General features: G+C 40.5%; 1 protein-coding gene across 1 annotated transcript in view; it reads left to right on the forward strand.

The window, feature by feature from the left end:
* Positions 1–13,924, forward strand: part of CORIN (corin, serine peptidase) — a 267,765-nt gene that overhangs the window by 153,531 nt on the left and 100,310 nt on the right. Inside the window, 1 exon segment of the mRNA XM_007450971.1 lies at positions 12,479–12,592. Within this exon segment, the coding sequence (XP_007451033.1) occupies positions 12,479–12,592 (114 nt within the window).

A 13,924-nucleotide genomic window follows, 5' to 3' on the forward strand; every position in this document is an offset into this window, starting at 1 on the left:
CTTTCCCTAGACGTTGTTATATTGATTCCCATGTGTGTTGATCTCTTCAGACTGTGTTCTTTTCCATTTGTCTTGGTTGTTACGAAGAATCCAGTTGCCCTCACTTCCAGGTCTAAGTGGGCAGTGCTATATCTACAAGGTTGGAGAATAGGACGCTCTAGTTATTTGCAGGATAACGCTTTAAGCAAAAGGCATTTTTAAGCACTTTGTGATGGCCATCTTTCAGAAGTGAATTATACACTTACCAGTCTTAGTAAACAGAACATAGTGGGCTTTATGTGATTCGGTGCCAGGTGCTTTACATCCATTACTGATTAATATATACTCAAAGACAATTCCAAAGCAGGTGGAATTCAGATAAGGAAACTGAAGCCCCGAAAGGTTAAATAACTTGCTCAAAGCAGCACAGATACCTTAAGTTAAATCCAAGTCTGTACTTTTTCTACAAAGTGACTTTTATTTTGTTATCTCAGGGTCATCATTGTGAATAATCGCTTTTCTTGTCTGTAGACCCAGTCAATATCAGTATGGATATTAGGATGAGTGTTTATGAATTAATTTTCTCGTCATTTTCTTTTAATCACAATAGCATTTAGAATTGAAGTGACTTGATTATTTGGGGGTGGTTTAAGCTTGAAGGGTTAGGTAGCTGGAAGTATCTAGGTTTTCCCGACTCTGCCTTGACTCAAGCAATGGAACGTGTGCTGTCTCCATGGCCTATTGCATGGGGGCAAGTGAATGGGGTTTGTTGTGATCAGTTAAGACGATGGAAAGTAGAGGGGGTCTTGGGCAGAGCTCCAACCTAGGGCTTCAGAATCTTGGCATCCAGCTACTGGCAATCTGATCTGGAAGAGAGGTGAGATCCTACAGTATCCTGAAGATCAGTGAATTTTTAGGAACGGTAATGCATTGGAATATTCTGTTACAGTAATTAACAATAGAGAGTAAGTGGGAAAGTGATATAGTACAGTCTTCATGGGATTGGAAGTGAATTTTTAGACATTAGGGTAGAACTGTAATCTTGTTACCAACCAGGGTTCTTGGCCTTCCTTAATCAACAGAAATTGATAAGAGTCCAGGCAAGAAATGCAGGCAAGTCTTTACTGGGGCTCCTGTAACAGGTTCCCTTGCTTGCTCCCTGAGGTGGGGATTGGGGCAGATCAGTGGGTGACCAGAGTGGGGGCTTAGGTGGTCTGCCCACCCCTTTGGTGGTGCTGTGTGCAGGGAGCATGCTCTGTACCCTGCTTTTGCTCTCAACAACCTGTTTTTGCTCCCAGCTCTTCAGAAGTGGCAGTTGGGTTTGTGGTCTTTTTCTATCCTGTTGTCCATAATTTGCCCCAATTGAGCATGCATGAGGCTATTTTTAGTCCCTTATAGTTTCTTTGTATTTTGTTGCTGGAGGAGACATTTGTCCAGGTGCCAGCACTGCACCAAAGGGTCCCAGGACCCAGCCTGTCTCAATATGTTCTTGAAAGGTATTTTTTCAAAGTTCTTTTCACAGTAAATTCTAAATACATATGTTTACTCTATTTTTGGGTCTCAGGCTACACAGTATTGCGAAGTCATAGACAATTAGTTCTAGCTTTTAGATTATCAATACATAAAATAGACAAAAATAAAAGAAACTGTGATTAAAAATAAATCTGGTTTGAGTTGAAAATGAAATTCACAAACTGTTAATTGTATAATGACATCAGTCCAATTTGTGTAGCCCAACAAATAAGAAAAATACCATGGAATTGCTCTTCAAATCTGATTATTTTTCTTTGTTCATCTTTCTTCTAAGTCTTTCCATAGACATCTTGACCAAGTTATACATTTAATAAAGATCTAAAAAAATGTTAACATGTATAACTTTTTAGATACTACCATATGCATGCAAGAGGCTGTTATTTTCTTTCCAAATCATATATATCACTTTATTTATCATAGGTTTGTATGCATGCATTAACTGTTTTATAGAAAACATTCAACAGCTGTCTGAAATCTGCCAAAGGTTGTGTATAATATACCATCAGTATCATTTTATGATTCATAACGAATAATCACAAAATATCATTTGAGACAGCCTCATGTTTGGATAAAATCTCAGAAGTATTTTAAGTACCACTAAGTGAGAATTACTTTGTTTATAAAATAAAGGTTTTATTTCCTAAAGCAAGTTCAGAGAGTAGCACTCCTCCCTCCCCCACAAAAAAAACCCCCTGAATTTAGAAATCTCTGCCTGCCTGATAATAATCCCTGACAAGAGGGTCAACTATAAACATGTAGTTTCTTTTTTTTTTATTTTTTAAGAATTGACATCTTTTTTTTTTTTAATTTGTTTTATTTATTTATTTTTGGCTGTGTTGGGTCTCCGTTGCTATGCATGGGCTTTCTCTAGTTGCAGAGATGGGCTACTCTTCATTGCGGTACGCAGACTTCCCATTGTGTTGGCTTCTCTTGTTGCAGAGCACGGGCTCCAGGTGCGCGGGCTTCAGTAGTTGTGGCTCGGAGGCTCTAGAGCGCAGGCTCAGTAGTTGTGGCGCACGGGCTTAGGTGCTCCGCAGCATGTGGGATCTTCCCGGACCAGGGCTCGAACCCGTGTCCCCTGCATTGGCAGGCGGATTCTTAACCACTGTGCCACCGGGGAAGTCCTAAATATGTAGTTTCTAACTTGCTTATGTTCTTTAGAAACTTGAAGTTACGTTATTGCACTTATTTGCAGGAAATGATAAATGACAGAGTCCTGGTGTATATCTTACTTACCAATGATTTTTGACAAAATTGGTTCAGAATCCTATTTAAGTCTTTTAGACACTAAAACTTGAGGTAGTAAACTAGTATATTCTTTTAATTAGACAATCCCTATTTGGAAGTTGTTTTTCTTATTTTTTAAAATTTCCTTTTCTCTCTCTCTTTCTCTCTCTCTCTCTCTCTCTCTCTCTCTCTCTCTCTCTCTCTCTCTCTCTCTCTCTCTCTCTCTCGGCTATTGAATGAATAAAGATTCCTTTTAAAAAAGTTTCTTTAGGGCTTCCCTGGTGGCACAGTGGTTGAGAGTCCGCCTGCCGATGCAGGGGACACGGGTTCGTGCCCCGGTCCGGGAGGATCCCACATGCCGCGGAGTAGCTGGGCCCATGAGCCATGGCCGCTGAGCCTGCATGTCTGGAGCCCGTGCTCCGCAAAGGGAGAGGCCATAACAGTGAGAGGTCCGCGTACTGCAAAAAAGAAAAAAAGTTTCTTTTGATTTCTGCTTGGCGGTCTATTTCTGCCAGTCCCTGATCATAAAGCTTGACTTCCTGCTTTTTACTCTACTCTTTCTTTACTTTCTCCCCTGTCTAATTAGATTTAAAATCTACTGGGCAAGTTTTATCTAACTCTATTTTATACTGTGATTTTACTTGAGATGTTGAATGATGACATGAACTGCTTTCTAAACTCTATTTCTGTTCCTCTCCTATCAGAGTGCCACCAGTGACAAATCTATTCTTGTTTCCTGCTAATGATTTTTAGATAATTTTACAATGATTGAGTTTTCTATAGAATGATAGATCTTCTTTTATGCTGTCAGACAGGCGATAAGTATATACTTAGCTCTTATTTTCAGAAATTTAAGCTGAAGGCCAGCTGGCAATGTTTCCATTGAATCAAAGCATGGCTTTATTTCAGAGCGGAAAAAAATGAGTCAAGGAGTACCTTAGTCTTAAGGATATTTAATTGGGGAAGTTGTTTTGAACTTGCTTTGAACATTGGTTTGACAGAGATCGTTCCTCACTAAGAAAAACATATTATATAATAGGCACTGAGGGACTTGGAACTAAAGAGTTGGACCGTAGTGAGGGGACCAGTTTTACCTTGTCTTCACAGCAAGATGGTCACCCCAGATCATAAAAGAGGAAATCATGTGGCACTTCTATTTTTAGAATATCTAAATTAAGGGCTCTTTAAGTGCCTTTATGCAACAGGGATTACTGACCGCCTACCATATACTACCTTGGTAACAAGATGTTGAAAGTTGCTAATAGAGTCATTTGCATTCTCTGCAATGAATGAAAAATCTGTGTAATAGAGCAATTTATTAAGGAAACATAAAGGATGTGTGGTGTCATCTGTGCATTCTCAGAAAAGGGGGTCCAGGCTTGAGGAGAAAATGACTGAGCAGAGATTATGTGATCACCCAGAGTGGGGTGGCATGGGGGAGGGTTAGAGGTGGACACAGAGGATGGAGGAGGCGTCCCCCAAGGCTTGGAAGGGGACTGGGCTTTGGCATGTCCCTTACGTAGCAGGGACTGGTTACTACTTGCTTGGGGGAAGAGGCAGGGTCTCAGAGAGGCATGGCTGCGTGGGGCGGCCGGGAAAGCTGATGTTGGGGACCATGGCCCTGTCATGACCCTGCTGTGGCACAGAAGTGATGGAACGTTCTGTCTACTGTAAACCCCGAGGGCTTAGAACCGTGAGTCCCTCACCCCACCCATTCTCTGAAGAATTGAAAGCTAAGCCCCTTCCACAGTTCTTCCCTTGGATCCTTGTACCTCCCTAAGGAGGGAGAGGCCCCCCCAAAAAAACATGCCTGAAGAATATTTCTTTTCACCTTTTTGAGTGGGGATTAACTGAATTAATTTGATTAAGTGAATTAACTTGATTTAGAAAAATAAGGTGATGTGGCATTTCTTACCTCATAGTATTAGACCCACTCCCACTGCGTTTTCACACAGGGCTGTCCTCAGTTCATTGTGGCTCCAGGTCTCACCTCTCATGCTTATTTCTCTTGTTTCAGACCTTTCCTAAACTCCTCCCTGCTATGCCCGCCCTCTTAGGAAGTTACTCCTCTGGCGTCTCATTCTTTCAAGTCTAAATATAATGAAAATCTAAACATTCTATAATTAAATTCAGAGCTAAGTATTCATTGCCAAGAAAATGAATTAAAAGCTCTGTCAGACTTGAACTGAACACTTAAAATCTTAAGGGTGAAGGGGTTTTCAAACTTGTTTTTGGTAGCAGAGACCCATTTTCAAAGGAAATTGTGCACAGACTCAAATGTATAAAGCAGGTGATGGTAGAGCTCTCTGGTTGAAGTGGAGTGGGGACTCAAGACACCCCCTTAACCCATGATGTGGCCCCAAAGTCCCTTTCCTTGGTATCCTAGAGTTCATCTAAAAACCACCATTTTACCCCAAGGAATGGGTAACGTGGGTGTAGGTGTTGGGAAAATGTTAGACACATCATCACAGGTCAGTGGGGAAGATTATTTTAGGTAGAAGGGTCTTTGATACTCATTGCCCTAACATATGAGCAGATGCCACTGAGAAGCCAGACTTGTCTGGGGGTTTGAGTGAGTATCCTTCTATAACAGAGAGTGATTATCATATTTCACCAGCAGTTTATTCCTCTGGCAATTAAAATAATACAATTGTAAGATATTTATTGCCTTTGAACATGTAGGACCAAGAAATAGGAGTGATCACGTGGTCCTGCTGGGCACCTTCTATCCTCAGTCTTCATTTATTCATTTAACAAATATTTAATTCCACGCCAGACTCAGGACAGGACACAACAGGGAGAAAATCTGATAAAGTTCCTTCTCTTAAGGAGCATACGTTGTAGAAGGGAGAGGGTATAAACAAACAAATACTTATCTTCTGCTAATGTAAGTTATGTGAGTCATAAAGTCACGGGTTTGTTTGTTCGTGTTCTGATGGTACTATTAGAAGGGACTAGCCTGGGTGCCCCTCGCCCCCCATGTTTAACAGAGGTCTACCAGGTGGAAAAGAGGAGGAAGAGAATGAGAAGGATTCCTCACCTTAGAAGACAGGTAACTTCTGAGGAAGTCACACTGTAGTGATGGGATTAAAGGGACAGGCAGGTGTAAGACAGGCTTCATTTTTAGATTATAACTATATTCCTGACATTGATGATCCTCCATCCCCGAGCTCCTGTATCTTCAAAAGTGGTCATCATTTATTTGATCTGAGCCAAACTATAGGCAGAACTTAATACCACTCCATGCTCCCTCCAAAGAATGGACTCACACAAAGCATTAAAAACCGCATTTCTTTTTGCCCCACTTCCCTTGTAATCTACTGCCCCACTTATCTATTCTCTTCTGCAGCAAAGCATTTGTCCTTCCATTCGGAGTTACTTCCTCTCTTCTCATTCTCTCTTAAACATACTCCATCAGACTTTTGTCCTCACTGCTGCATTGAAGCTGCTCTTATCCACATCCCCATTCCTCAGTTTCATCTTACCTGACTTAGCAGCACCTTCTGGCATAGCTGATCACTTCCTCCTCTTCGATACACTTTCCTTTCCTTGGCTTCCAGGATAACATACTCACCTGCTGGGTTTCCTTCTACCACCGGGGCCGCTCCTCAGCCTCTTTGCTGGCTTCTCCTCTTCCCTGTAGCTGTTACACAGGGGGGTTTAATAGTTCAGCCCTTATCCATCTTCTGTGCACCATCTCACTGAGTCTTACTCTTCACTAGCCATTCCCCTCATGATCTCATCCAGGCACACCGGCTTTAAATCGATTTGCTGATGGCGCATACATTTATATTTGTAGTCCTGTCCTCTTTCCTGGACTTTGAACTTATGTACCCGGTTGTCTCCTCAGCATTTCCAGCTGGGCGTCTCTTGTATATGTCAGACCCAGCGTGTCCAAATGATAACTCCTGATTCTTTCCCCTTGGTCTTTCTCTTCCAGTAGCCTTCCTCATCTCAGCAGATGGCAGTTCTTGTCATCTGGCTGGAAACTTGAAGCTATCATTGGCTCTTGCCTTTCACAACTTTCATCTAATGGGCCAGGAAACCCTCCTGCCCCTACTCTCAAAATACATCCAGTATCCAATTGTGTCTCAGCCCCTCACCTGCTACCACCTCCAAGCCGCCATCATCTCTTCCTGGATTGCTCCAATAGGCTCCTAACTGTTATTTCCTACTGTGTCCCTTGCGTCTCTGGAGTATTTTCAACACAACAGGCAGAGATCCTTGAAAACATAAGTCAGATCATGCTACTCTTTACTCAAACCTTGTAATGACTCTTTTTTTTTTTTTTTTTTTTTTTTTTGGTCTAAGCTACAAAGTCCCTTCAAAGCCTTCTGTGGTTGGGCCCTCTCTTCCTCTCTGCCTCATCCCTTAGCTTCTCTACCCTTTTACTCTCTCTGCTTTAGCCACATGGGTCTCCTTGGTGTTCCTGATACCTGCCAGCCGTTTTCCTGCCTGAGGGTCTTTGCTTCTGGGCTGAAGTCTTCCCCTGAGATTTGGTTAACTCCCTCCATCTTTGAAGTTGTTGTTCAAATGTCAGCGTTCAATGAGACCTGCCCTGGCGCCCTAATTAATCTGGGGACCTGTACTACCCCATCCCCACATCTCCTATCTCTCTTAGTCTGTTGTACTCTTTTTTTGTCTTTATAGCACTTATTACCTTCTGACCTAATATATAATAATTTTCTTATTATATCCATTGATATTGTTTGTCTCCGTAGACTATAACGTCTGCAAAGCAAGGGATCTATTCTGTATTCAAGCTCTTAGAAGAGTGCCAAATTGATTAAATAAATGAATGAGAATATTAGAAAGCAACATAATCTTTACTGATTCCCTACAGTAGATGGAGGAAGTGATTACACCTCCCATCAACAACTTGAAATGTCCCTTTAGATATTTCTGTTTTCCAAAGAGTCTTCTCTATACAGCCCCTCAGGGAGACTCAACCAAGTTTTTAATTTCTCTCTCTCCCAAGACAATGCCCAACAGCACAGTTTCCTCTCTCTCTCCAGGGGGATCTCATTCTTTTCATACAGAGCTTTTTGATATCCATCCATACCTACTCCAGACATCTTAATGTTCAACAAAAGGAAGGGCCATCGAGTACGTATGACTTAGAAAGCAGAGTAAAGACCAAGTTTAATTACTGACCATCCACTTGGATTTCCTTTCTCCTCTCTCACGTCTTATGTTTCACCCCAATCTTCTTATCAACCTATTATGGGGAGATACAACACACTTCCCAAGAAGTATTCTTGCATCAGCTGCTATAAGATTACACTCATTCTTTTTCATGTGGTCAAATAACTTTGTAAAAGGTAAGAGCAATAGTGATTTATAGTAACTTAATTTCGAGCAGCATGTGGAATGAAGGGCTGACAAGCTCTCAGTATGGGTGCAGGGGACAAAGCTGTGTGCCAGGTCGGCTTTCTCTTCAGAGATAGAGTTGAACTTGAGCTTTAGACTTTAAACAAGGACTCAAAGTCACGATGAATGTGAGGATACTATGCAGTCAGAGACTGGTGAGTAATTTCTGAAAAAGACTCTAAAAGTTAACAAGCAGAATAATGAGAGCGTTTGCCAGTATAAATGCTGCCCATAATACACAGACAGAGAGAACTGATAGGGCTGGAAGCAGTTGCAGAAAATCTAAAGTTTGTTTCAGGCTATGGATGTTATTTCAGCAGACTGTTTTCAGAAACAAGACTGAAAAGAGCTGATCATCCACAGGGGTGTATACTCTTCAGAATCCACGGAATTCAGAAGTCCAGGTGATTCATAATTGTCCTCATCATTTGGACATGTAAACCAGTATCTTAGGCAATAAGTCTTTGTATACTGCTGTCATTGTGTTAATATTAATTAATTGTCACATGTATAAATGGAGGTAACTTTGGTGCTGAAGCATCTTTAGTTAGTAAAAGTATCTTTATCAGATGATGGTTGATAGAATACATGCTACATGAAGGTGGGGGAGCAGTTTTGTTTTCTTTCCTGCTGTATCTGTAATTACTGCTACAGTAATGCCCAGCACATAATAGATAGTAAATATTCATTCAATCAGTGAAAGAATCTTGTAAAGTCATTGCCATTGATTTAAAGTCCAATATATACCTCTTAGTGTTATAGATGATGTTAGTGGAAATGGTGTCAAGACTGTATAGCATGACTTCACCTCAGGGAATCTCCCTTCGTCATCTTAAGGGCTCAGTCTAAAGGCTATTGGAAGATGATTGTTATAAGACAGTGAATTATGGTTGAAAAATCTCTCCAGAAACTTGTTAAGAGCTCTCTTAGTGTGTTCTCTAAAAACCGAGAGCTCACAAAAATGTCATCTCATCTGGTCCAGTTCACCTGAGGACAGACGTTTATCTTTTGTTTAGAGAGAAAAATAAAGGCAAGTTTGAACTTTTACCTGAACCTGGTACCCTTGAACTCAGCGCCCATCACCTGGCTGTCTACTAGAAATGGGGAGTGGGTATGGTGTGGAGGATTAGGCCCGGAGCCAGGACCTCACGATTCTGGGGTGGTTTTCACCTTTTCCTAACTCCATGGCTTTGGGTAGATGCTGTCTTAACCACATGATACTCTAGTTCCTCTATTTGTAGACTATCACTTACCCCAAGGAAGTTGTGATAGAATTCTTACCTGTGTACTTTATGGGGCTCTTTGGAAATTGTAAATGAGATATGTCTGAAATGTTTTGCTAGTTGAACAGTTTTTCACAAATAAAAGTGGAGATTCTGAATACAGGTTAGGAAGAAATCAAACAGAAGGAGAATGTACAAAGCTATCCTGATTGTACAAAAATAGTATTGATTAATGAAACTATGAATGTCCAAAGAACTTGCAAAAAAAGAATAAGAAGAAAGAAACAATTTTCAATGTCCTAAAACCATGGGCAGCCGCATCTCCAACCGAGAAACCACACAAAAGAAGTCAGTTTCTGATGAATCAGCAAAGACACAGGGTATCGATAATCAAAACAATGCAAGCAATGCCATATTTTAAATTTGATCCAGGTTTGATATAACCATACACAAGAATGGCTTTATTGGAGTAGGTTCTTAAAGATGAAACCTAGATGTTAGGAGCTATTTAATGTTGAACTTTCAGCTACATTTCCCAAGGACTCATCAGAGCCATAATGTAGGGAATGCAATAATTCTTCTGAGGCATTGCAGCTGCTGAAATGCAGACAGATGGAATTTCTGCACTCTCTACTATAATGCAGAAATAGTCTCACAATAGGATAAACACTTATTCCTTGAAAACTTTCCCTTAACCCTAGAGAGAGGTTATTGTATAGACTGACTGGTAAAATCTTTAATGTTTTGGTTTTTCATTTTATATCTGGTTTCCTGTATACCCTTTGGGAGTCTCTGTCTGTAGCTATAGGAGTACAGTCCTGCGCTGAATCCAAGACTATACAAAACATAAGCGTGTTTCATGTCTTGGCAGTTGAAATTCATAGATGCCATTTGTATTGATACAGAAATCATGGGATATAATGGAAAACCAGACTTTCATTGTTGATATTATGAAGCTTACACATGAATTAGCATCAGAAGAAACATACCAAATTGACTAGTACTTAATGTTCAGCAAATTGAAACTGATTCCTTGATAGCAGATGGAAAATAATCCATCAATTGCATTTTTTTCTTTTGCCTCGTGGCAATATATTGTGCTCCATTGAAATGGAGGTGACTTTTTCCCATTAATTAAGAATCTCCTGAGTGCCAGCCACTCTGCTGGGGAACACAGGACATATGAGTGGCATGGACCTTACTGCCTGGAATGTTCAGTCTGAACTTTTCTGCATTTCAGCTTCTGAGTTAAATGTTCCATATTTCCTGGTTCCCTTTAGTTAGACAACAAGGTTCATCTCATCGAGGAACATGGTTCGGCGGGGGGTGGTGACAGTGACCAGGCAGGAGACCACAAGGCTGATCCCACTAACTTTTGTGGCAGGGAGACAGAGAGTTACAGAAACAAGTTTTGGGAGGGTTATATTTATTTACCGTTTCTCTGAATTGGGAACTCATGAAAAAAGTTAGTTGTTTTCTTTTTCTGATTATAAAAGTAAGACATGATCATTATAAGAACACTTGTAAAATACAGAGTAAAATACAATGAAGAAAATAAAAATTACTTTCAATCCTAATACCAGGGATACTCATAGTAACCTTAGATATACTTCTTTCTAGGCCAGATTGTATTATGCTTTTTAAGAACCAAACGCCGTTTTTTAATTTTTTAATTTTTTAAACTTAAAAAAATACATTTATTTATTTTTGGCTGCTCTGGGTCTTTGTTGCTGTGCGTGGGCTTTCTCTAGTTGAGTGGGGACTACTCTTCGTTGAGGTGCGCAGGCTTCTCATTGCCGTGGCTTCTCTTGTTGGGGAGCACAGGCTCTAGGCGCGTGCGCTTCAGTAGTTGTGGCACGGGGGCTCAGTAGTTGTGGCTCACGGGCTCTAGAGCGCAGGCTCAGTAGTTGTGGTGCATGGGCTTAGTTACTCTGCGGCATGTGGGATCTTCCCGGACCAGGGATCGAACCCACGTCCCCTGCATTGGCAGGCGGATTCTTAACCATTGCTCCACCAGGGAAGTCCCCCAAATGGTGTTTTTACACTTAAATTATCTTGAACTTTGGCCCAGGACATTACTTCTTACAATATAATTTTCAATGGCTGTAACAGTATTCCTTATTATGGAGCTATCAAAATTTATTTAACCAGTCTCCTATTATTGCATAGTTGTTATTTCATGGTTTTCTGTGATAAACCATGATGGTATGAATATCCTTAAATATTAAATTTTGCACTTATTCATAATCAGTTCCTTTGTATGAAGACCAGAAATAAGATTTCTGGGTCAAAGGTTTACACATTTAAAAAGCATTTGATGCATATTACCACATATTGAAGGGTATTTTAAAATCCATTTTGTTGAATTGACATCCTTTCATTAATGGTTTCCCTTAGAAAAATCTTTCTAGCTTCTTCTCTTACATTCTGTGTCTGATGTAATTTTGAAACAATTGAATATTTGTTGAATTTTGAGAAGAAAAAGAACACCGTAATACTTAAAGCAAAGAATACTAAAGTGCAACCGTGTTAAGGAAAAGAATGAAAATATTATTAGCTAATGTTGTTTCACATTCTTTATGCCAAAATAGACCCTGACATTTTTAACTGGCATTTTTATTAAGACAAGTAAATAAATATATTTCAAATACAAGACATGGGGTCTCTAAGCCTGTGTTCAAGCATGTATCAACTATCTGTAACTGTAGCTTTCTCTGCAGGACATTGAGTAGCACTGTAGAAGGAAAGGGTTTTTTGGTTTTTTTTAAATGTTTGTTCAATAAATAATATTTCACTTTGAAATAATTTTCTGTTATTAAGAAAAATACTCCCATCTGGTATTTTTTTCCCCACATAAGTTGTGCAATTGATGAGGCTGCTCTCTTGTGCTGTGAAAGCCCACTGGTGAATTTCCTTTTGCTTTTCTCAGGCAAACACTCTTTGTAGTCTTTTCAGGTAATTTTACAATTAATGTTCTAGAAGGCCAGAGAAAAATTGGTGATAATGAAACTGAGGGAATTGGTAAGCACATCTGTTGAATAGCAAGGAAAGGTTTTCTTTCTGTCCTTTATTTCTCCTAATTTTAAAAGGGGGAAAAAACACACCTCTTATTTATTTTGACATTGTTTTTCTGCCCTTTTTTTCAGTGATCTGCGGAGGGGGCGAGAGCTTTCTGTGTGCCAGTGGCATCTGTGTCCCCAGGAAACTGCTGTGTAATGGCTACAACGACTGTGGCGACTGGAGTGACGAGGCTCATTGCAGTATGTGACAGGCTGTGTGGGGTTTGTCTGGGGGGACAGGGATTCCATTCAGGGGCCTGGAAACCAGCGCCATTCCATTGTCCAGTACTGACAACCACCCGGCACTTGGGTGGACTTCTTTTAGTTTGCTTTTCTTAAGTGAGCAAATGTGTTTATCTTCCCTCACTCCATGTGACAGCTGCGTGTTTGCGCACCTTCCAAAGGCCTGATTTCATTAGGAACTCGACAGCTAGATGTGCTTTAGAACACATCAGGGACTGAAGTGTTTTTGCTTAAAGTATCTTAAAATTGGGAAAAGGCCTTCTGTTTATTTTGTTTGGGTGAGGGTTTTTGTTTCTGTTTTTAAAGCTTTGAGTATAAAGGTCAACTTTTTTAAAAAAAGGATATTTTTAATAGGAAAAATTTTGACCCTCATGATTTTTAACAGTTGTGACACAGAAGATGCAAAATCTTTTGTTCATTTATGCTTCCTCTAAATCTGGAGAGAGTGACGGCAAGAACTGTTTTGAATCCACGGATCGGTAGATTCAGCCTTAAACATCCTCAGTTTACTTACCATTGATTTGATCAGTCATTTTGACTAAAACGGTGGTTTATCCAATATTGTATTTGTCTGCTTGGGCTGCTTTACAAAATACCACAGGCTGGGCGCCTTAAACAGAAGAAATGTATTCTCTCACAGTTTGGAGGCTGGAAAGTCCAAGATGAAGGTCCAACAGGGTCAGTTTCTGGTGAGAATTCTGTTCCTGGCTTGCAGGCAGCTGCCATCTGCCTGTGTGTTCACATAACCTCTTTGGAGAGGCGAAGGGAGAGGGGAGGAGAGAGAGCTCTGCTGTCTCTTCCTCTTCTTACAAGGGTATGAGCCCTATTCAGTTAGGGCCCCACCCTTATGACCTTTATCACCTCCTCACAGGCCCTGTCTCCAAATACAGTCATGTTGGGGTTTAGGGCTTCAGCATACAAATTTTGGGCAGACACAGACATTCAGTCCATATCAGATTTATATTCAGTTTTTCAAATTGATTTGCGATTACGGAACAGATAAAAAGGAAAAATTAGCCTCAAGAATACACTGCAGGATCTGCGTCCAAAAACGACCATATGCAATGGTGTTCAAATTGCTTTCTAATGGTTCTATGACCAGCAGTAGTTACTGTGGGAAAAGCTGTGTTTTATTCCCTGTAGGGGTTACCAAGGCTTTATAAGGGCTCATCTCAGTTGCTCACCTGAGTTGAAAGATTCCTCTGGTGTGTTTGCCAGGAGGACCAGCTCTTCATCCATATGAAGGGTTAGGATGCTTATTTACCATAACTTTTGAAAGACAGTATATTA

This window comes from Lipotes vexillifer, unplaced genomic scaffold (assembly GCF_000442215.2).
Source record: "Lipotes vexillifer unplaced genomic scaffold, Lipotes_vexillifer_v1.1 scaffold404, whole genome shotgun sequence".
In the NCBI taxonomy this organism is placed as follows: domain Eukaryota; kingdom Metazoa; phylum Chordata; class Mammalia; order Artiodactyla; family Lipotidae; genus Lipotes; species Lipotes vexillifer.